General features: G+C 42.6%; 1 protein-coding gene across 1 annotated transcript in view; it reads left to right on the forward strand.

The window, feature by feature from the left end:
• LOC115568889 (bifunctional heparan sulfate N-deacetylase/N-sulfotransferase 1) overlaps positions 1-21,683 on the forward strand; it is a 47,376-nt gene extending 25,693 nt beyond the window's left edge. Inside the window, exons 2-15 of the mRNA XM_030396600.1 lie at positions 4,674-5,694; positions 8,086-8,568; positions 9,319-9,406; positions 9,791-9,945; positions 11,111-11,296; positions 12,469-12,597; positions 14,540-14,722; positions 15,163-15,259; positions 15,556-15,679; positions 17,199-17,373; positions 17,491-17,661; positions 18,365-18,474; positions 18,900-19,002; positions 19,653-21,683. Of these exons, the coding sequence (XP_030252460.1) occupies positions 5,149-5,694; positions 8,086-8,568; positions 9,319-9,406; positions 9,791-9,945; positions 11,111-11,296; positions 12,469-12,597; positions 14,540-14,722; positions 15,163-15,259; positions 15,556-15,679; positions 17,199-17,373; positions 17,491-17,661; positions 18,365-18,474; positions 18,900-19,002; positions 19,653-19,772 (2,670 nt within the window). The 5' untranslated portion in view covers positions 4,674-5,148 and the 3' untranslated portion in view covers positions 19,773-21,683. The remainder of the gene's footprint in view (positions 1-4,673; positions 5,695-8,085; positions 8,569-9,318; positions 9,407-9,790; positions 9,946-11,110; positions 11,297-12,468; positions 12,598-14,539; positions 14,723-15,162; positions 15,260-15,555; positions 15,680-17,198; positions 17,374-17,490; positions 17,662-18,364; positions 18,475-18,899; positions 19,003-19,652) is intronic.
• Positions 21,684-23,717: the final 2,034 nt, after the last annotated feature.

Raw genomic sequence — 23,717 nt, forward strand, 5'->3', positions numbered from 1 at the left:
AGGTTTGCACAAAGGCTCAGGGATATTTGTTCAGGGGAAAAAAAACGCAAACAAAACAGTTGTGCTTTGTTGGGAGATAATTCGGACTGTAGATCTTCTAATGAGTCTCTCGGGTCTCCCTCCGCTGTGACTGTGTATCGATGTGCGTGTACCAAAGTGGCCGAGACAAAGACTGAAAAGTGACAACAACAGTAGCCCTTTGATGAGGGTCATATGGATTACTGCCCTCCCTCCATTTCCTGCTGCTGTTTCCAAGCCTCTGAACACATCTCATCTCCGGCCTTTCCATGGAGGACGTGTGGTTGCCAAGGCCCGTGGTGATGGAACACAAAGGGTCATCGTTTATTTCTGTCAGTCAGTGTTGAGGGGACGGGGCGGCAGAGGGAGAAGGGGACACTGTTTGGTCCTGAAGGGCTCGGATGGAGGGGGAGATCCAGCTCTCCTTTTTAAAAAGTTTATTTGTCGAAGGGATCACCTACGGCTAGTCTGACTCTGGTTGACAGTGTTAATGTACTGACTCTCCTCACAAGCCCCGGGACACTTGGTCTCATTCACACCTCAAAAGAAGTGCAACAGCAGTGTCGGGGAGGAATGGAGGGGAGGGAGGGAAGAAGGGAGCAGGACGTGCAAGGCTACATATGGCCAACCTTAGCGTTGTTTATCCAGAGAGTTGTTACAGCTGAGGACCAGGCTCCGTCCCCCCTGTTCCTCATCGCCTCTCATTAATCTAGCAGTATGGTTCTGGCTTGCTTCCCATGATGTAGAGGGAGCAGGTTCGAGTGGCCACCCACCCTGAGGGATAAGCATTAGTCTGTCCCCTCGGCCGTCACCTGCTATTGTTTACGCCTCCACTTCCTTCTGTCCCCATCTTTCAGCTGCTATGAAATAACGAGGGAAATATTTTAATTGACGCTTGTCAAAGCCCGGAGATTGATGCCCGCCTAAGGGGTGAATTTCTCGCTCATTTTTTCAGCGACTTTTTTTTTTTTTTTAACTCTTCTTTTTTTCTCGAGCTTTGGTACTTGATCATCTTATCCCTTTGTCTCCCTTTCCACTCATGATCTCCTTCTCCCTTTGCTGCTCTTTTTCCTCTCAGCGGTCTCTCTGCCACCACCATTTAGAGAGCCTTGTAGGCCACGTATGCAATTACAGAGCTCAAATTTGGTCTGAGCGCTTTCCATCATTGGGGATGAAAAGGTTGGCTATCAGATATGCATTTGTCTCTATCTGCCTCTCCTTTTTATGCATGATACTGACTCCTCAGCAGACCGAAAAAAAAAAACCCTTTGCACCTTTTGGCTGCTCTTCACCTTATAATATGTCTGCTGGCTGTACCTCTCATCAGTTTCTGCTCAACATGAAATATTCATGTTCTCTTTTCTTCCTCCTCTGCATTTTTGCATCTATTACTTTGAAGGAAGGAGGACGGAGATGCTTGCGGTTGTATTTCTGTTTCTTCTTCTAAGGTATACATGGCACATAAAGCGGGAGACACATTAGGTGAGATGGGCGTGCGGACATTTGAGATCCATTAGTCAGCCAGCGCTATATCCTCATCTCCATTATAGTCTGATGTATTGTGCTCTGTATTTAGCCGGTCTGTTCTCAAAGCTTCACACTCCGGGGCCTTGAGCTCTATTCCCTCTATTTGTGTCAGCCCCTCTCAGGCCATCGCCCCCTCTCTTCCCCTCGCCCTCTCTCCTTCTCCCCTCCTTCCCTCGGTTGTAGCTCTTTGTATCTCAGCCTGAAGGTCAACATTGGGAGGCGGTCATTGCTGCTGCGAATTGGGCAAGAAGTGAGACTTTCTGTGCCTCCACTGTGTTTGTGTTGTGTCACCATTTAATCTGCTTCCAAGCCGTGTCAACAGTGTCATTAGAGCCGTGCCAAAGCTCACTGTCTCTCTGCAGACAAAGATAACATGTCTTCATTCTGATTAATCATTGACAGAAAATGACTTTAAAATGGTCTTTAAATGGTGAAGCTCGGTGATACATGTGTTTGACAGCCATTTTCCTGAATCAGTATACAACCCAATATGGTAAAATGTGTGGAAAATCTCATCCTGGCTTGTTATACTGATGTTCAATAATTAACTTGCTAATAATAATAATAATTATGATGATGATGATGATGATGATGATGATGATGATAATAATAATTTATTATTATTATTATTATTATTATTATTATTATTATTATTATTATTATTATTATTATTATTATCTTAAAACCAGATTAAAAGAAATGATATATATCACCCAGAAATTATCCCGCTTGTGCCGAAACAGTTCATTGATCACTCGTACTGTATGGCAATTTGGACTAATAGTAGCTCATGCATGTAGACTTGGGGGCAGCAGATCTAAAACCTCATCAGACTACATCCAGAAGACGTTAACACTTTTTTTAAAATAGCTGAATTAACAGAAATCTGGTTTTATCACATCTGTTGAGAGGTGCACATGCTCAGAACGTCAAGAATAGACATTCTGGCTCGCAGGTGGTCGAGTGGTTAGAGCGCATGCTACATACACAGCCGACCCCGGTTAGATTCCAGCCGGAGGTCCGTTGCTGCATGTCACATCCCCCTCTCTTTCCCATATTTCCTATCTGTCTACTGCTTAATAAAGGTGTCTATGCCAGAAAAAATCTTAAAAAGAAAAAAAAGAATAGACATTCTTTATAACAAGCAATTTGAAGATCTCGTTTTTTGAAAACTTTTTTTCTTCTTCACTATATTCATACATTTGATAGACTAGAGTAAATAATAAACCAAAAAGAAATCACATGCAGATCGCTCAGTAATTAAATTGATTGTTACTTGCAGCCCCGTTGTGAACCAAAAGTTCAGAGCTCATCGGAAGTTGTCATTTACTTTTATTGTGTGACGACCGACACAAGACCTTAGCCCTGAAGACCTGAAAACAGAGTCAAGCCTCTGCGTCGTGTTAAAAGTTGTGTCCTCAGCCTCCTCTTCTGCTTTGCGTTTTGCCGCAGCAGTCACTTCCTGTGGCTAATAATACTTTGATATGCCGTGGCACGAACCCTGGCTCCCTCGGAAACGAACAAACAAGGTACCGGGGGGGATCTTCAAGCGAGCAGGGCTGTTGGTTTTTGTCTGCTCCGCTGCGATACATTCTCTGAACGCCCACTGTTTCTTCACGGCCTCTCTTTACATTAGACCGCTGCCTCACTGTGAGGAGGATATTTGGACACGACTCAGAGAAAAGAAGTGATTTCTTCCACTGCACTCGCTGGGAGATTTAAGGCATCCAGTTAAGCTTAGCTGGAAGGCTAGAGGGGGGCAGAGCTTCTCGCCAGAATGCTGACCTTGATTACATTATAAGGACACTATATGGGCACGATTTCCCTCTATGTTGTACTGTGTGTTCATGAATGATGAGCTCCCCGATCAGTGGATTATCTTTATAGAGCTCCGTTAGGAAATACACTTCCGATCATGCTATACATTATTTCTGTCAGGCTGTGAAAAATCAATTCTTTATTGATTCTAATGCCATCAGATGGACGATTGTTGCCCACAGGACTCACTCTGCTGAGCACAGTATGGCCACTCTTGTATTTTTAATGTAACTCACCTTTAATTAAGCCTCGGTTTATAGTGTTGCTGATAAACCCTTTGATGGCATTATCAAATCCATTTTATGTCTGATTTGTGTCTGATGAGTCTTGATGGGTTTGGTGGTCACTGTTTAATGTCTCTTGGTTCAGAGGGCTGTGACTCTTCTCTAATGGGTATCTAGGGTTTTATAAAGGGCTGTGTGTGTGTTCACCTCGATAGCTCTCCGGCTTAATGGACGGAGCATTTCCATGCAAAGGTAATGATGCTCCGTCTCGGTTCTCCACCAGGCCTCTAAATGGAGAAAAGATGTTCTTGTAAAGAGACTAACTCGCACCGTTCTCATGCTGCATCTTGTTCTTTTCACACTTGGCTTGGTGGAGGTTGGCTAAAGAGCTGGTATATTATGATAGGTATGCAGAGGCTATGGGCACGTATACTGAGCAAGATAAGGTGTTTTCTCCCAGAGTAAAGGATCCTACTGTTGCCAGGTCTGTCTGTCACTGTCATCCACTCCTCTGCTCTTGGATCGCTTCGCTCTCCCATCTCCTCCTGCACTCCATTTTGGTCTCAATACTGTTGTGGATTTGAGAGAAATGGAAGACGAGTGTCCCCGCGGGTGATGGCTCCACTTGTATGTAGTCGCACAGTCCTACTGGACTGAATCGTGAATTGGCTTGCCTCGAGGCTTTGTTGTCACTCACATTCTGACTATTGATTGTGTGGAGGCTGCGTGAGCGAGTGATGCTTTTTGTGTGTGTGGTTTAGTTTGGACACACAGGGGTTGTGTGTGTGTGTGTGTGTGTGTGTGTGTGTGTGTGTGTGTGTGTGTGTGTGTGTGTGTGTGTGTGTGTGTGTGTGTGTGTGTGTGTGTGTGTGTGTGTGTGTGTGTGGGGAAACTGGCAGCTCTTACTTTGTGTAGGTGAAAGCAAGGACTACTTTGGAGTGAACTTTTGGAGTGTTGGCACAGGCGGTATACGCGCTCTCCCACATGCCGCGGAACCCACACAACAAAAGAATATGTTGTTTGTTCTATAGGAGCGGATGCTTTCTGATTTTAACATTATTTTCTTCTGTCTTGCTGTTTTTCTAGGTCGGAAGAGTCGATCCTGAGGGAATGGTGCTGCTGAGATGACCTGCGTGACCTCACTTTTCTCAAGAAATCATTCTCCAATCGAAAGAGCGCAACAAAACCTAGCCTGGACATGGTTGGCAGGTTCACATGATGGACAGGTGATGGAGTCTTCCATCATCTTTCTCCGCCACTGACTGTCAGCCCCCCCTCTGAGGCATAAGTGTGTACCAGCAGTCCAAGGCCCCCTATTTCTCTGCCATGGTGACATAAGCAACGCTGCAATATGAGGGAGAGCCAACGTGAGACCGTCTCTTTTCTTTCTCCAGTAGCTGCTGCAGCTGCTACCTCGACACCGTTTGTGTTTAGCTCGATAACGAGACTGACTCTGTTGTGAATATCCCCCACCTGCGCACCGCTTTCTACCCACACCCAGAGAGACTGTCCCCAAGGTGTGTTGCTGGGCCGGTGGGGCGGAGCGGCGCGGCGTGAGACGATGCTGGGATGCGTGACACGAGTCCGTCGGCTGGTCCGTCTCCTCCCCCTGCAGACCTCCCTCCTCCTCCTCTTCCTCTTCTGCACCGTCAGCGTCTTCATCTCGGCCTACTTCCTCTATGGCGTCAAGCGGGAACTGGAGCCGTCGGGAGGGGGCGTGTCCGGGTCCGAGGGAGCATCCGCTGACTCTGATGACCCAAGGGTCACTCCGTCCCGGCTGCTGCCTTTGCGGAGCGTCTCAGGCGGCCCCGGGGTGGATCCCGGAGGGGCCAGGACAGATCCTGTGGTTTTGGTGTTTGTGGAAAGCCAGTATTCTCAACTGGGTCAGGAAATCGTGGCCATCTTGGAGTCTGGCCGGTTCAGGTACCGGACTGAGATCTCTCCCGGTAAAGGTGACATGCCCACATTGACAGACAAAGAGAGAGGGCGTTTCACGCTAGTGATTTACGAGAACATTCTCAAGTATGTTAACTTGGACGCCTGGAACCGAGAGCTGCTGGACAAATACTGTGTGGAATATGGAGTGGGCATCATTGGCTTCTTCAAGGTTAGGACAACACTACACTCCCTCTGCCTCCCCCCTCCTCTCCCTCCTCTCACTCACACCTTCTGCCCTGTCCATCTGGCTCCTCCGTCTCTAAGGAGATGGGATTCGCAGGGTTGGAAAGACCTGCCTGGTTCAATATCACTCATTCCCACTGCACTGTTTCTCTTATGTTCCGTGTGTTTCTTGTTTTTTTCTGTTTTCATGCTTTCTGGCCTATTTCACTCTTATTTCTTGTTTCTTGTTTTTCTCTGCTTTGTTTTAGTTTCTCCTCAAACGCCGTACCTCTTTCTTCCTCTGTCTCTCTACCTCTCGCTTGCTCTCTCTTCTTCTTCCATCTCTCTCAGTAATCCCTAGCTGAGCCTGTTTGCCCAAGGCCTGTTTTCAGGTCTTATGGTTTTAATCACCATCTCTGAGCCATGAAAAGAATATAGAAAGAGATGTGGAGGCATGGACGGAGATGCAGTGATGTTAGGCGGTGTAGGTGAAGGTTAGGAAAGAAAAGCCTGGTGGGATTTACTGGCTATTGGGAGAGAAGGGAGTAGAGTGAGGGTGTGCATCCCAATGACCTGGACACACAACACTGCTGCTCCGCTATCTGAACCAAACTGTTTGCAGTAACAGTGATCTAGTTGCAGGTATATTTCTCAAATCTAAATTGTTGCCTTTGATACATACCTCGGGGCACAATTCTTTAACTACCCGCTTTAAATGATTGCTATCCAAGCTATTTGTTTTTATGTACAATGCTAACCTCAACATACTACAAGGAACTATGAACTGGTTATGAAAAAGTCCTTAAGACTGATGACTCGGCGCTAATTTCTCAACAAAGAATTTCTTTGTATTTACTCTTAATGCCTGTCTTTAGGTCGGATTCTGAAACTATTATTTTTCTGGCAGAATACTGATAATGACATGAGGTCTTAAGTCTAGGATGCACAATATAGATTTGTTTTCAGCGGATGAGATAACCGATAATTACCTGCTTCTCAAGGCTGCAGAAAAGGCCCACCTGAGGGTAAGATAGAGCTGAGATGTAGTGAGAAAAGATGGCTGGTTTCTTCTTCTTCTTCTTCTTCTTCTTCTCCTGTGTGTTTATTGGTGGATCATAAACCAACTTTGAAGGTGCAAGAAGCCACCTATCCGTGTTTGTAAATGCTGCTCTTGTTAAGTCGGTGTAAGCAATTTTAATATAAGTGATATAAATTTGCCACTTAAAGCCCAAGGAAAGATACTTGGTTGATGCGAAACGGTAACGTAACATTAAATCTATACCTTGCAACAATGCTATAGTTGCTGCTCTTACTTTTATAAAGGGATAACATTACTAGGGAATGTGATAACTTTAGCTGAAATCTAGTTCAACAAAAATACTAATACCAAATCTGTAATGAATCCGTAGTAACCATGTAACCTAGTTCTCTTTCCTTTACCGTCAACAGATTAGTTATTAATCCTACAAAGCTGGAAACATATACATAACCTCACTGCTATACAAACAGCTGTGTTCCAAAAAGGAAAATAATATCTACACTGTGTCTTTTTTCCAGTTGCTTCCAAAATAAATGCATGTGATAGCCAGATCAAGATCTTTATAACAGGGGATGATGGTGCTCGTAACAATACTGTTATTCTGCTTGATTTATTCATTTCCAGATTTTCCGGCTTCATCAAATGTCCAAGCCACAGAAAAATATTACCACCTCAGTAACTTTCTACATATTAAAAGAAACGCAATGTAATTGTATGATATATATTGAGATTATTTATTGTATGAGATATATTAGATTATATATTAAACAATATTATATAATAATTGTTCTTATTATATAATAACAGCAATATCATACAATATTATAAATATAACGGCATGTCTGGGGCTAAGTAAAGAAAGTCTGTGTCAATAAGATATAAAGACACAAGATGGATTGGTGGTCTCAGTGGAAAAAAGACAGCCACCATGTGGACTTCACACCGTGCATGTTACTTTATGATCCTGTATCTAACAACCACACGCACGCACGCACGCGCTGCGGTGAAATTTTAGGTAAGTGCCTGAAGAAGTAGGACTTGTGTATCAGTGGCAGTAGAGATGTGACAGAATTGGAGAATGAAAAATTTCGGAGGGAAAGTTTCAATGAATAATCACTGAACCTTCAGCCTTTGAATCTGTGAGGGCACAGCGGGAGGTTATTTCGTTTTGACTGCAATCTCGGAGCAAAGCAGATTGAGCATAGCAGGTAGAAGCTGCCTCATGCCTTCACGTTTGAGTAGGCCTGACATTCCTTATTTCGCACATGATTGGAGAAATGGGGGAATTAGATCCAATACATTTCTGTCTTCATCACTCTGGTTTATGATGACTCTTGTCTCTGTCTCTGTGTTTATCAGGCCAATGAAAACAGTCTGCTCAGTGCTCAGCTGAAAGGCTTCCCCCTCTTTCTTCACTCTAACTTGGGCCTGAAGGACTGCACAGTAAACCCCAAGTCCCCCCTGCTCTTCATCACTCGATCCGGGCAGCCCCTGCCAGGTCCCCTCCCTGGGGACGACTGGACGGTTTTCCAGTCCAACCACTCAACATACGAGCCAGTGTTGCTGGCCAAGACCCAATCAGCGGAGAGTGTCGCATCGATGGGGCAGAATGCTGCTCTGCTCCCGTCTGTGGTGCAGGACCTGGGGCTCCATGATGGCATCCAGAGGGTCCTGTTCGGCAACAACTTGGTCTTCTGGCTGCACAAGCTGGTGTTTGTGGACGCTGTGGCCTTTCTGACAGGGAAGAGGCTCTCGTTGTCCCTGGAGCGCTACATCCTGGTGGATATAGATGACATCTTCGTGGGCAAGGAGGGCACACGCATGAAGGTGCCTGATGTAAAGGTGAGTTTGTGCATGTGTTTCAGAGTGGAAAAACTTTGTCAGAATGGGAACTGAACCCACTTACGTATTCACCAACTAGTGTTTTCAACAGCCCTTTGCCGCAAATATAAAAAATTGCTTCACACATGGCATGCACCATCCTCTGCCAGTCATACAGAAACCCCTTCTTCTCGCTCCTCTTCTCCTTTTGAATGCCTTCGTCCCAGTAGGCTGCTCAAAGCTGACAGGCCCCACTGCTCACACTGTCACAGAAGCTCCACAGCGATGAATATTTCAGGGGCCCAGAGACATACAAAGAATGTTGAAAAGCTCCTTGCTTGCGTCCCCTCAGAGCAGAACAGACCACCCTCGCATGTGGAGGCAGAGGGTGTAAGAAAACATTATGGAAAAGGCATCAAGGCCTCCTCACTGGCAGCGCAACAGCAAGCTTTTAGGAACGAATCACACCCTGACAAGACGGAGAAATGTGCGAGTGAGAGAGAGGGTGTGTGCAGGGAGTCTCATCCAGCGCGGAGATCAAATGAAACAAACACCCGAATCAGAGGAGAGAAAAATATCAAACAGAATGAAGGAGAAGGAGTGAGGCAACTGGGAGTGGATGTTGGATGTTTACCGAAAGAAACTTGCAGAATGAAATATGTATGTGGACACGCGTGCGCCTGGGCGTTCACGCTTCCTCATTAATGCACTCGTGCACCAGTATGAGCACAACGTGCGCTGAGTCACTCTCTTTTCCTCCCACTGTTTCAGGCCCTGCTGGAGACACAAAGGGAGCTGCGCACCCATGTGCCCAACTTCACCTTCAATCTGGGCTTCTCAGGGAAATTCTTTCACGCTGGTAAGATGCAGCCTGTGAACGTCACCTTTGCCACTGTTAACTCGAGCAGAGATGAGAGCATGCATTAAACTGAATGACGTAACACTTTGATTCACATTAATTCACATAATTTCTCCACTCCTCTTCCATTCTTCCATGCCCTTAATATATTTTTCCTGTTCATCTCCTACACACTCTAATATTTAAACTTTTTCTCCTTTTGCTTCTAACTTTAATATCCTCCCTTTCTTATCACCGACTCCAATTTAACCTTTGCCTCTTTGTCTTTTTCCATTTTTCATCACTTCCGTGTCCTTTTCACCCGTTACCCCTTGTTCTTCTGCTAACCTCCCTTATCTCATTCCATCACCAACTGTCTCCTCCCTTCCTCTCTATCACTTTCAGGATCTGATGAGGAGGACCTGGGAGATGACCTGCTGCTTTCCTATGTGAAGGAGTTCTGGTGGTTCCCTCACATGTGGAGCCACATGCAGCCCCATCTATTCCACAACCAGTCCGTGCTGGCCGAGCAGATGTTGCTCAACAAGAAATTTGCCATGGTGAGTCAGAGGGGGGCGAAGGTCAGGTCACAGTTTTGAGTGAGCACTGTGGTCAAAGCCTCCCTTGCTTTATCGAGCCTTCCTTTTCCAAACAGCAATCCTAGGCAAGCTGTTGATGCTTTTTTAAAGTTGTAATCAGTTCTGGTTGGTTTGGCAACAACTCTGGTTTAATAGTCCAACAAACATTGGTGTGTTTACTTGTGTCTGTGTTTACAGTGCGGCCAAAATGAACTGGAGTTGTTCTTATTAAGAATTCAGTCAAAAACAATTGCCACTGCGATCAGATTTAATTCTGCACACACCACAATAAGTTTTCCACACACCATCAGGACACAGTGGAGTTGGTTAGCTTGCTGAGGAGTCGGAGATGTGCAGCCTGTCAATTGCAGCTCCTCATCTAACGGCTCACTGTGGCTATTAATAATGATCCACTGACAGAAAAATATAGAAATGACCGACTAAATTTATAGGCACATTTTTATGAGCTATCGTTGTGGTGAGCATCGGTGTTGTTTGCGAATTTTGTGTGGATGCTTCACAATAAAAGCACCCTGCATTGTGCCTGTTGAAGCAACTGCAGTAGGAAGTTGTTTTTGCATTAGCAGCAACTTATAGCAGCTCTGATGGGGCCAGGAGGGGGGTGAGGTTTTCCCTGAAAATTGCTTGTGCTTTGTTAATCTGGCATGGAAATGGCGGACTCCACCACAGGAGAGATAAATACCAATATCATCATCATCATATTGTAACTTTACAGCATAATTATGTAGAATTTGGCTTTTTGTGTGATTTGGCACCCCCTCAGGTTCTGAATGCAACACCATTGTTGTCATAAACATAAACCCCAGGTCTGTAACAGTCTGTCAGATGTAATGTAGATGCTCCCTACAAACAAAACTCATTGCATCATAACAACGTGTATGTTGAAGTGAACATGGGTGTAACGCTGTGATTCTGCCCTCTCACTGAAGTTACGCTACATAGTGCAGAAACAAGTGACAGAGACACCATTCACACCATTACAAGACACTGTACCTTCAACATGATTTAGTAGCTGTTATTTTTAGGTGAGAAAGTTACATAAAGTTTTAATATCTCGGGAACATGACTGGTGCTTCACTCTCCTTCTTGCCTCCTAACATTTCACTTATGCATTTTCACCCTCTAGGAGCATGGGATCCCCACTAACATGGGCTACGCTGTGGCGCCCCACCACTCAGGCGTCTACCCTGTCCACATGCAGCTGTACGACGCCTGGAAGAAGGTGTGGGGCATCAAGGTGACCAGCACAGAAGAATACCCACACCTGAAGCCTGCCCGCTTCCGGCGAGGTTTCATCCACAGCGGCATCAGCGTAAGACCACTTTTTCATCTACACCGGGCATCCATAAAGGCCTCATTATCTTGTTACCTTTGGCCTGCTGCTTTCACTCCACTCGGCTTCTCGAAATCCATTACCTTTCTCAGCCAATAATCCCTTTCAGGGTTCTCTCTCTCTCTCCCCATACATACGCTTTCCTTCATTCAATAATTATTGCTCCATCGACACCTCCAGTTCTTTTTGTTTTGTTTTTCTCTCATGGCCAGCAGTTACTCTCCACCTTGCATTTGTCTATCATTCTCCTTCCCTCTCGCCTCTGCGTTTTAAAGTCTTGTCCCCAGAGGTGTTGAACAGATACTTATTTTAAATCTTCTCTGTATATCCGAGAAGTCCAGAGTAAGGCGATAATCTAATTAGTTGTGTTGTGCTGTTGTAGCTGTCTCAACCGTGGGAGATGATAACGTAGTCAAGTGAAAAGTCTAGCATTAGACACCTGTCTGAGCAGTGCAGCATAGCAGGCCTCGGCATCATAACGAAGACTGACATGTCTGGCAACAGCAGCACAAGTGTCTGCACGTAAACAATCACGGAAATGTCAACGCCCAGAAAAACGGCGCTTTATTCAGCTTCGCAGCTCCACCCGGTGCTGCATAATGTAGTTATGAGAGCTGCATTAAAGTTGAATGGATTACATTCAAGAGGTTCAAACGGAGGGAAAAAAAAATCTTATCTATTTCTCTCCCAGGTTGACCTTCAGCGCCGATGGGAAACAGTGCAGCCTCAGTCCGGTCCCTTTGTAGTGCTGGCATTCAGTCAGTCTGTGCGGTCTCCGAGCTGTATTCCTGTCCTTGAGATAGCGCAGTGTGAATGGACAGTCTCCACTGCTTACTGATGATTGATATTCAGTTCCCCAGACACTCCAAACTGTAAACGCATTTCCATGAATTTCCATATAGACTCAGAGTGAATAAGAGGTTTGCTTTGGCTAGATGAGCTGCATAATATGAATGTTATTGAAAGCAAACAATGTGTGGGGTAACTGCCTGGAGTACTGACAGCTCCGCTCTCAGTGGAGGGCTGATGGCGTGTGTGTTTATTTGTGTGAATGCTTTTTTTTTTTTTTTTACTTTAATCTGTGTGTGTGTGTGTTTTCTTGCTGTCTTTCCCCTTTTGGTTTGGTCACTTGTTGTCTGTTCCCATCACAGGTGCTGCCAAGGCAAACGTGTGGTCTTTTCACACACACCATCTTCTATAAAGACTACCCAGGCAGCCCGAATGAACTGGACAAGCTCATCAACGGAGGAGAGCTCTTCCTCACAGTCCTACTGAACCCCGTGAGTCAAGCACACATCGGCACCACACAGCGTTTGTCGTGCACACTTGGAAACCCATTTAACTGGTGGCGCAAATTGAAATATCAACAGAGTGGGACAATGACTAGTCAGCGGCTCACTCATTGATGTGCTCTCTCCTTTTACGCCACTGTGAGAGCGTCTTTTTATTAAAGCTGAAATTACTTCACTTTCGTCAACATGTTTTGTTTTCGTAATGATAAAAAGGGCTGCTTTTATTAGCATAACCGCAACACATGTCACCCTGCGCAGCCTGCAGATAACTGAATTATTCTCAGTGGCTTCTTTTTAGGAATTAAATCGCATCCCCACTATTGAAGAAGCACCATTTGTTCAAACAGTTTCATTATTGTCTTCCTTCATATCTATTTCCCTGCCGCTTTGTCTTCAAGTGCATTTGTCTCAGCCAAAATGGGAAACATTTACTCGTGTTTTCAGTGACACTGCCTCAGTTTAAAGGAACGGTTCACAATTTTTTGTGGGCATATGAACTTTGCAACAGGTGATGCAGTCATTCCTCTTGTTCATTCTGAGAGGCGTGTCACCAAAACAATTTCAGTGTAGTTGATGGTGACAAAATCCAGTCATCATTTTGTGTAGAAATACATTCAGCACTATATCTTAAGTTAGTGTCAGGCTTTAACAGTCTGAGTCAAGTTTCTGTGTATTTGCTATGAAATTCCCTCAGTGTTCTTTAGAGCCCGACCTGACTCAAATTTTGGGGCTGATAAAGATATCAGTAAGTAAAAAGTGAGTAAAAACAATGACCCCTCAAATGTGGTTATCAAATACTACATAATACCAAATAAATAAAATAATTGAGATAGATTTGTAATTGGTGCAGGATATTTTACAGCGCATCCATAAACTTTATTGTCTAAAATTACATCAGTGCACTGAAACTGTGAGCGAAATGTTTCATTCTAAATTACCCTAAGCATCTTTTTCCTCTATTATTAGCTCTAAATAATCAATTATCAACACATTTCAGATGACATGTATGCTGATACCAATATATATGTGATATGCCAATTGATGTTTGGGTCGGGTTCGAGTGTTCTTGTCCCTGCATTGTCTGGGGAACCAAAAAGGGGGACATTTGTATTAAAAAAGACGTCAGAAGATGTCCTCTTGATTTGACTAAATGTATTCTTGAATGAAACAAGGACTGGATTCGGTTCCCTTTTCCTGTGAAGGCGGAAGGGATCTTTTATTGACTTATATTAACAGGAGGAACTGTTCAGATCTCAGATCCGGTTATTCTAAGAAAAAACTTGACCTTTAACAGTGCTGTGGAAATACTGATGAGACGATTAAAATCCATTCATCTATATAGTGACATAACTAGTCATGTCACATTTAGGGCTACAATTAACAATAATTTTTAGTTTGATTAATCAGTCTATTGTTTGGTCTATGAAATGCCAGGATATAGTGAAAACATTTAATTATTAATCTCCTAGAGCTTAAGAAGACATCATAATTTACTTGTTTATAAAGAAAAGGAAATAAGGATCAAAAACATTTGGAGAAATTCTATTAATCATGTAATATGTTATTTTCTTTTATTTGTATTCATTTATTTATTTATTTATTCGCGCAGTAAAACAAAGCAGCAGAAACACAGCAACAAAAAAGAAGCAGATTGCGGCAGGTGAGATTCAAAATCCCCAAGAGGCTTATAGAAGGAATCTCACCTTAATACGCATTATGAGCGAACATAAAAGTCCTGTAATCCTCAGAAATAAGCACAAACAAACACGGGATCAAAAGCAAGAATAAGGTAGACTATATGACAAATTAAAAGTATCAAATTCAGACATTTTCAAACCCAGAACAAATCACTTGTTTGCCTTTTTTTGGTATTGAGTTTACCCTCATCCCCCTTTGATAATCTTACCCCGGTTGTTCTTCCCATTCACAGATTAGTATCTTCATGACCCATCTGTCCAACTACGGGAACGATCGGCTCGGCCTGTACACGTTTAAGAGCCTGATGATGTTCGTCCAGACGTGGACCAACCTCAAGGTGCAGACCCTGCCACCTGTTCAGCTGGCTCAGAAGTACTTCAGCCTGTTCCCCTCCGAAAGAGATCCTCTCTGGCAGGTAAGATGATGATGATGATGATATGAATTATTTATATACATTTTATTGCCATTAGTAAAAATTATTGCATTCATCTGCTATTTTTTGGACTGCTTGAGTCCCAGAAATAGAATAAAAACACAACAATGGCTGATGATTGTTCTGTGAAAAACACATCACTTCCCTTTTAAGGTATGATGTTATACAGTAACAGCTTGGATCCTTTGCCTCACATACGGTATGCAGACGCAATGAGTAATTGTTTTTTCGGTTGATGGAAAGCAGTGTCGTCACTCATGCGAACATTTGCTATGAATGCACCCCCTTTGTTCGCTGTAGCATCTGACGAACGCTCGATTAAACAGAGGTTAACCTGCTTTCTCCTGTATTTACATATTTGTCAGAATTCTGCAGGAAACACGGCTAAAACAAAGGGATTGTTTATCTTTTTGTGGCTACAGGATCCCTGTGAGGACAAAAGGCACAAGGACATCTGGTCCAAAGAGAAAACATGTGACCGCTTCCCCAAACTGCTCGTCATCGGGCCTCAGAAGACAGGTGAGGCGCAGTCCTTCAACACCCCCTACAGGATGAAGTGGGGAGTGATTACGTGTGAAGTTAGTCATTCAAGGCAGACGTGTCGTGCTCCGAGTGGTTTGAATGAGGTTTTGAGAATTTCTTTAGAAATCAGACATGGTGGTGGTAGATTGTGATAGTGATTCATCTTTACTGCACTTCAAAATGGAGATTGCAGTTATTGGAACCTTTTGCCCTTTTGCTTCCTCTTAATCTTTTTCATCCCGTCTCCAACACTCTGTCTTCGTCTCTTCTCGCTTCCGTCTCTGCCCTCTCAGGGACGACAGCGCTCTACCTGTTTCTCGGCATGCACCCCGACCTGACCAGTAATTACCCCAGCAAGGAGACGTTTGAGGAGATCCAGTTCTTCAATGGGCACAACTACCACCGAGGCATCGACTGGTAAGAAACCGCCAACATCATTAACTAACCACGTTCAACCAGATATACAGTCAAAAATGTCACGCATCATATAATTACTGGGGCTTTAATTACAAGTCCTGATTCTATGTGTGTTGTTGCCTTTTGGTTGGGTTGTTTACCTCTTGTTTTTAACATTCGATTTGGCAAAATTACAAGAGATATCTTCTGATTCTAGTCCATGATCTAAAGTCATGGCTGCTGCCAACTGCTTTTTCTTCATCTGAATCATAGAGCACTTTGGAAATCCACTTTACAAAACGCTTCAGAAAGACAGCTCAATAAAACAGAAAAGCCAAAATCTGGAGGTTTAAAAGAAGAAACGAACAGAAAACTGATAAAAACAAGAAGACAAATAAAACATTAAAACTAAAGTAAAGTCAGTGAAGGAAAGGACATTTTGAAAACATTTGAATTGGGTTTAGCTCAGACTCGTCATGGCTTGAGAGAGCAAAACTTTAAGTCCCTTTATCTACTGTTCATAGTGAATATATAACCATTTTAGTACATGGTCGAACTTCACCTGCAGGCACTAAAGGCTGATGCATAGACTAATATTGTGAAATTCAGTAACATCTAATATTGGTTCAAGCCCAGTATAAACAGATAATTCATGACATTATACTAAAACACAGGGAGAACATGTGTCTTTATATGAGAAGTTACATTTCTGAATATACATTAATTAGCACCTTAAAATGTCCTCACAGCTGTTTGTTTTATAAACCCTTAAATGTGTGTGTACTGGGTATTAATGCTAAATGGGGGGCTTGAGAATAAATGCTTACAGGGGTGGGGTAAAAATGATGGTTGTTTTGTAGATGGATGGATAGATAACTTTATCAATCCCCAAAGGGAAATTAGGCTATCAAAGTTGTACTTGTCCAGTGTGCTTTGCCACAGTAAAAAACAGGAAACTGAATCTCAAATCATGTTTTTCTTTTTTTTTTTATGTAGCAATTTGGGTCAAATAAAGTGTTAAGCCGTTAAAAACGGTGCAGTTTAGTCTGATTCTCTCATTAAATCGCAGACCCCAAGTTGGTCGGGGTGTTTTCTGTTTAATGCAAATGAAATCAAGAAGCGAAATGCAAATGATCCCCAGACCCCACAAAGCAACAACAAAATCACTCATTAGTGAAATTCCTAAGCGTAAGGCCAAAAAAGAAAAAAAAACACAATTAACACCTATTTGGTTTTAAATTCACTGTTTAGAGGTTCCTGTAGTTTTCATTGATTATAAACCTGCATCAATGAAAAGCGTCATGCACCGCAGCAGAAAGAGTCCGAACACAGAATTGACTTGGCTGGATCGTATGTGAGTGGGCTGCCCAAATATTAACACTGTGCCGTGTTGCTAGATGTTTTTTTTAACGAGCTGTTGCACATGGCCGATCACCCACACACCGTGCGGATACACTCTCCTTATCTACGAAGCGCAAATTGGACCAGATCAACAAAGCTGCTTGTAACACTTGGTATGTTTGTGTTTGCGGTGTGTTAGGTATATGGAGTACTTCCCTCTGCCCTCCAACACCAGTTCAGACTACTACTTTGAGAAAAGTGCCAACTACTTTGACTCTGAAGTGGCTGCTCAGAGGGCCGCGGCTCTTCTGCCCAAAGCCAAGATCATTACCATCCTCATCAACCCAGCGGATAGAGCGTACTCTTGGTACCAGGTCAGTCTGACAACTGCAAACCAGATAAACAACTCGTTATGTACAAAATTTTAACTGTTCAAAGTGTGGGATTTACACTTTAAGACTCAACCTCCTCACTCCTCTGTGTGCACACAGCACCAAAGAGCCCACGATGACCCGGTGGCATTGAAATACTCCTTCCATGAGGTCATCACAGCAAGCCACGACTCTCCAGTCAAACTACGGGTCCTCCAGAATCGCTGTCTGGTGCCAGGCTGGTATGCCATCCACCTGGAGCGCTGGCTCAACTACTACCACTCCAGCCAGGTACCATGGGTGTATTCAGTATGCAACAAGTGAACAAATACCAGCCGGAGTTTTATGGGTGGCTGACAGGTGTTTTTCTCCAGCAAAGTTTGGAGTAAAGGATGTTTGTTTACCCCTGTAGACAGACCTTACGGGCAGTCTTAAATCCACATGATCGTAATGGAAGGGAGCTGCTTCCCTTAAGGGACAATCTCAGGAGGATATCAAGCTCTTATTGCCCACAAAAGACCAAACCTGTCAGCTGCACATGGAAGAGCAATGAAGTGTGTCACCTTCTTGTTTTGGGGCTGCAATGATTAATCGATTAGTTGTCAACCTTTAAGTTAATTGCCAGCTATTTTGATGAGCAATTTATTGGTTTGAGTATATTTTCAGGGACAAAAATGAGTGAAAATTCTCTGATTCCAGTTTCTTAAATATGATATTTTATCTACTCTGTGACAGCAAACCAAGAGATTTTGGTTTGTGGGCCAAACAATATATTTGAGGACATCATGTCGGGCTTTGTGTAACGCCAATCCACATGTTCTGACTTCTTATGGAGCAGCATTTAACAATTTCTTTGGATTTTAAGGAAGTCATTGTAGTTACAAAAAGATAAGACCGAAACATTGTTAACAAGTTGATTTTGGAAGATTATTGTGTGTGCACAGCTTTTTTGTTCCTGTCCTGACAGTTGTTACTGTTTGTGTGTCTTACCCAGTTGTTAGTCTTGGATGGACAGATGCTGAAGACTGAGCCTGCTTCAATCATGGATAAAATCCAGAAGTATTTGAGCCTGGCTAACGTCATCAACTACCACAAGATCCTAGCGTGAGTATCATCCATCAGGTTAAATCACTGACAGTGTCCACATTTGTTTACAGATTTAATTACAGCTTTAAACTCTTTATAGAGTAGATATTAGATATATAGAGATATTATTAGTTGTTGTTTGGAGCTGGCAGGGACGGCTCACTTAACACCACATGTGAATGCAACAAAACAGGTTGTAAACACATTCAGTTACAAGTGTTCAGCCAACAACACGAGGCACATCACGGCCTGGTGTGTCGGGCCCAATCAGTATCTGACCATTAACATTTGTTGTAGAGGGCATAAGATGGCCAAAACACATTTATTTTTGTTTTACGTGTAACTACAGGAAGGCTGTGATCAGTAACAGTAGATTGGAATTTTAAATTAACTGATGATTCTGTCATTCACAATACATGTACTAACGTGTATATTATGTACAGGTTCGACCCTAAGAAAGGCTTCTGGTGTCAGCTGCTGGAGGGAGGAAAGACAAAGTGTTTGGGAAAGAGTAAAGGGCGCAGGTACCCCGACATGGACCCTGAGGTATGATCAGTCGAAAGACTTTGGCTTTATGGGGAAACACTAGAGATGCACATATTTGCAGACAATTCCAGAGCAGAAATCTGGATAAAGTTGGATTCACAGTTCTCATTCCATTTTGTTTACAGAGGGAATTAGTCAAAAATAACTCAACAGCCATAAAAAAATCATTTTCACTGTGTTTTATAGTGATAAATTTGAATAGAAATCAGTCTTTGAATGATGTTTAAACATACCGCTATACTATGCTTTACTATAGATGGGAATAAAACTTGAAGGTTTGGTGTATTTACGTGCTACTGAAGTGGAGGTTTCTGCTTTAGAATATCAGAAAAACTTATTTTGAGAAAAAACAACACTTTAAGATGCAACATGTAGGAATTTTGGTTAAAAAAGTTTTCTTAAATGTTTAAATATGCAGCTGAGACGGATTACATTTTCAATTGTTTGAGAAAAATGTCTAGAATGGAAATCTTAAATGAACACTTCAGTAGATATTCAGGACATTTTCTTGTCACTGGTCTGAAAGAAGACAGGGTTATTGCCTACCTGTAGTGTCTCCCCTTAAGAAATACATCTTACCTTAACTCATTTCTGCTATTTTTGTTTTTTAAGATGTTAATTCATGTTCCCTTTTTGTGTGTCTGCTTCAGTCCCAGGGCTTCCTCAGGGAGTACTATAGGGATCACAACATTGAGCTTTCCAAGCTGCTCTACAGGATGGGTCAGCCGCTGCCCAGCTGGCTCAGAGAAGAGCTGGTCCACACCAGGTAGCAGAACCACATGAGGAGCACACAGCTCCGCACACTGAACCACCACTCGACCCCTGCTCGAGGGGGGGGGGGACACTGGCCCAAGTGATCTGAAAGGTTGAAGATCCCAAATAGTTTTGAAAGAGACTGGAATATTTGGAGCTAGAACTCAAAACTTAACTGTGTTCTTCCCTAATGAACAGCGGATGGTGAGCAAGAAGAGAGCGAAGTTGCTTTCAGCAGCTGACAGCTCTCCCCTCTCTCCCTGAGCTTCGTGTTACTCCCCTGCAGGACAAACCAGGACGGTGGAAGCCTCAATGATGCCTCCACTGTGGTCCTGAAGGAGAAGGAAAGGCTCAGTGATGCACAGGAGAGACTTTCAGTGTTTGATAATCGCACCCCCTGCTCTCCTTAATCAAACCTTCTCTTCTTCGCATGATCTTGAAAAATCAAAGGAAGGAAAAAAAATAAAAGTCTGACGCTTGAGCAGTCTTGACCGCTCTGGGGGAACGGGTGGAAAGGATGAACACAACATGACCTGTGTCTCCCTCGAAGTTTGGAGCGGACTTAAACAGGCAGCATAAGACGGACTAAATGAATAGCAGCCTGGTCGACAGAGAGACATTGGTTGCAAATGCCTTTGACAAAAGTGAAATGTTGGTCTGAGAGGAGAACGGGACGTCTGGCTGCATGTTGTAGCCTCACTCGATAGGCCTTGGTAGACTCTAGTTATCGCATTTACAAGTGCCAGGACAGAATCTTCATTAAAATATTACCACATGGACTCTTGAGGGTTCTTATTTTTTAAGTTTTTTTGTTTTTCTTTGCTCGGATCTTTGTTTTAACGTTTCTTTAATGCTGATGGCAATGCATTATTATAGAATGTACCAAAACTAAACATCTTAGCTCAGTGTTCTCGATGTACAGCGGGTCGGTTCCTCAAACTGTTCGGCTCGGGCCGCCTTTATAGTCAGTTCCATGACCGTTGAATTGTCTAAAGCTGGAGCGGTAGGATAGATGTTGAAAGCACAATATTTGAAGGCACTCGAGTGAACAAAACGATCCTGAACGTAACCGGTTACTGGAAAGCACACTAACACAAATGGATCCTGCTACAATCTGTGAAGAAGATCATAAGCTAGCTACTGTATGTTGAATTAAACGCTCTGGTCCAAGAGGTTCAGATCTTGTACAGAGCAAGATTGTGCATTTCAAGTCTGTTCTCAGCATTTCTTTTTTTTCTTTTTTTTCTTTTTTTTTTGTCAAAACTGTATATTTTGTCTTATATTTTGTGTCATTTCATTTACTAGTTGAGTTTTTAAGTCGGACGAGGAGAACAAAGCTGTCTCTGGGGGGAAAAAAAAAAGTTAAGATTTACCAGGAGAAACCAACAAGTAGGCCCATTGAGACCGTACGGACGTTTGGTTGTCGGTTCAAGGTGTTACCACTGCAACTAGATGTCAAGCATAGATAACAAAAAGCTGCTCTTACTGCAATAGTTTTGTACAATGTTCTGATGTAATAACAATGCACATGTCGGTCCTTTTTAATTTCCAGACTTTGTAATGTACATAATACGCAAACCCTCAGTAGACCTAAATTATTGAATGTGTTTGGGTTTACACTCTCCATCAGCCCGTTCCCATAGTGTGAAACAGTCAGTGCTGTACTGAGGGGGAGGGGGGGAGTCTGGATCATTTCATTGTGTCGCTAAGATTGTTTCCTCTCATGTCCTCTCACTGCCAACTATTGTACACAGGTACTGAGTCTCTCCATATAAAGTATTAAGTGATAACACATAACAGCAATGATGGTACTAATCTCCTGGACTGTATGATAAAGATTTGTAATTGTTGTCAATAATTTTTACAGTGTAACTAATATTGTCGGTGCTTTTTAATTTGCAAATAAAACACCACTGTATTTTTCAGTAGTTGGATCTTTTTTCTCCATCCTGTCTAAGATGAGAACAAAAAAACCTACTTTTATTTGGCTGAGCGTCACTTTACGTTAAAAGCAGGATGATGGTTGCTGCTTTTGTGCAGAGATTTCTGGTAACTTAAATCACTGTTCTGGAAACCAGACTGCTTTATCTTTTGGTTTCACTTCATGGTGAAGTACTTTCAAGAAGAAAAACGGCCTGAAACTCTCTCAAAATCACATGAAGCATAAACCTCTTGAACAACAAAATTCACTTTTGCAAGCATCTCACGTTACCTTCAACACATTCCTTGTTGGGAAAACACCAAAAATCTACTAAGGAGGCAGTCCTCGTCTGTTGTTATAGGAAGTTTGGAAAGGAAGAGACCAATGTAAAGAATTAAGATGAAATGCTACATTTAATAATGATAATGGGTAGAAGTTTAAATGGATGGTGAATATTCTCAGTTGTCCAGGTCGTGTTAATTTTAAGTGCTATATCATATAAAACTGGAAACAGTCCACAGTATAGCACTCAGAATAAGAAGTTAAACTACTTGTCACAGTTGATATGTTCTCATAGTTACTACTGACCAATATTTCAGAATGAAAGAGAACTTTAGCATGATTAAATGTGATGTAACTCTAATATAGTAGTACTTTTAATGTTTGCAAACCTGCAAATAGAGGTTCAAAAAGTGTTGACACGCACTTGCATATAATTAGCCTATTCTGACTAAAAGTGAAAGTATTTGTCAGATGCATTTTGTGGTTTTGGAAAAGAAATCCAGGCAGGTAACGCAATATTGATAAGGTTATGATACAAACTTAAAGGAGAACTTCGGTCGATTTAAACATGCAGCTTCATTGCTCAAGCTACCCTTGACTTGCCAGTACCGAAGACGCAAACAAATTTGGTCCAGCCATTACAGAGCTCCGTGAACGGAGACTTAGCATTGAACGCTAACAGCATGGGGTCAGAACTTTACACTGTGTTTTAAGCGTCTTAACATGCTCCACATCTCACACCAAAAGTTATGCAACATCAGCAGACACCTTAGCACACAGCACTGTAGCGTGTATGACTCAAACTGAATAAAAAAGTAGTTAAAACAGTGTTTTTGTGCAAGGAGCTACTTACCTGTTTGTTGACATCGGCGTCTTCCGGTAGCTAGACCAAACTACTCAATCCGTTCGCGTTTTCGGTACTGGCAAGTCAAGGGTAGCTTGAGCAATGAAGCTGCATGTTTAAATCGACCGAAGTTCTCCTTTAATGAAGGTCTCTAAAACACTCTTTGTAGTTTGAAAGGCAGCAGAGTCCAACAAACAAAATATAACAGTATGAAGATGTGTTGTCCTATGAAGGTGCATTATGTAGTTTTGGGGAACACATTTTAATCAGAAGAGAAATATCTTCTTTGAATGATTTGATTACGCCTAAACAAACGAAATAAACAAATTATCTTTGTTTTCACGTCTGAATAAACAAACTGAACTTACAGAACAACACAGTTTCATAGTTTTACCTTGTTTATATGTGGCAGACCCTGCCACCTCTCTAGCTTCAAACAGTGTTCTGGTGACCTTATTTTCCTCGAAAATATCTTGAGTATTCACTTATAGGAAAGACAAATATTTCTGAGTTTGTATTATCGCATTAATATTGTAAATATTAGAGTGAGTTTTAATTTGGAGTCTCTTTAAGGTCCATCTGTGTATTCAGTTTATTCGGACATAAAAACGAAGTCTATTAGTTAGTTATACTTTGTTGAAGTATGACAAGGTATCTGTAAAATTCTTTTTATTGACATGTTTTCCCAGAAACTACATAGTGCCCCTTTAAAAATATAATAACTAGATGTATATTAGGAGGCCGTGTCTACTTTGAATGAGCATAAACAAGAAGATGATACCATATAACAGAAGAATAGTGAAATTCAGCAGTAATTAAGGGAGAGTTCTTCTCTGTTGTCTGCCTCTGTCAACAAGTGATGGTGTTGTGATCTGAACCAATCACAGCTGGCAGGCTCTCCCTCTGCCTGTGAGC

The sequence above is a fragment of the Sparus aurata genome, chromosome 18, assembly GCF_900880675.1.
Source record: "Sparus aurata chromosome 18, fSpaAur1.1, whole genome shotgun sequence".
Taxonomy (NCBI): domain Eukaryota; kingdom Metazoa; phylum Chordata; class Actinopteri; order Spariformes; family Sparidae; genus Sparus; species Sparus aurata.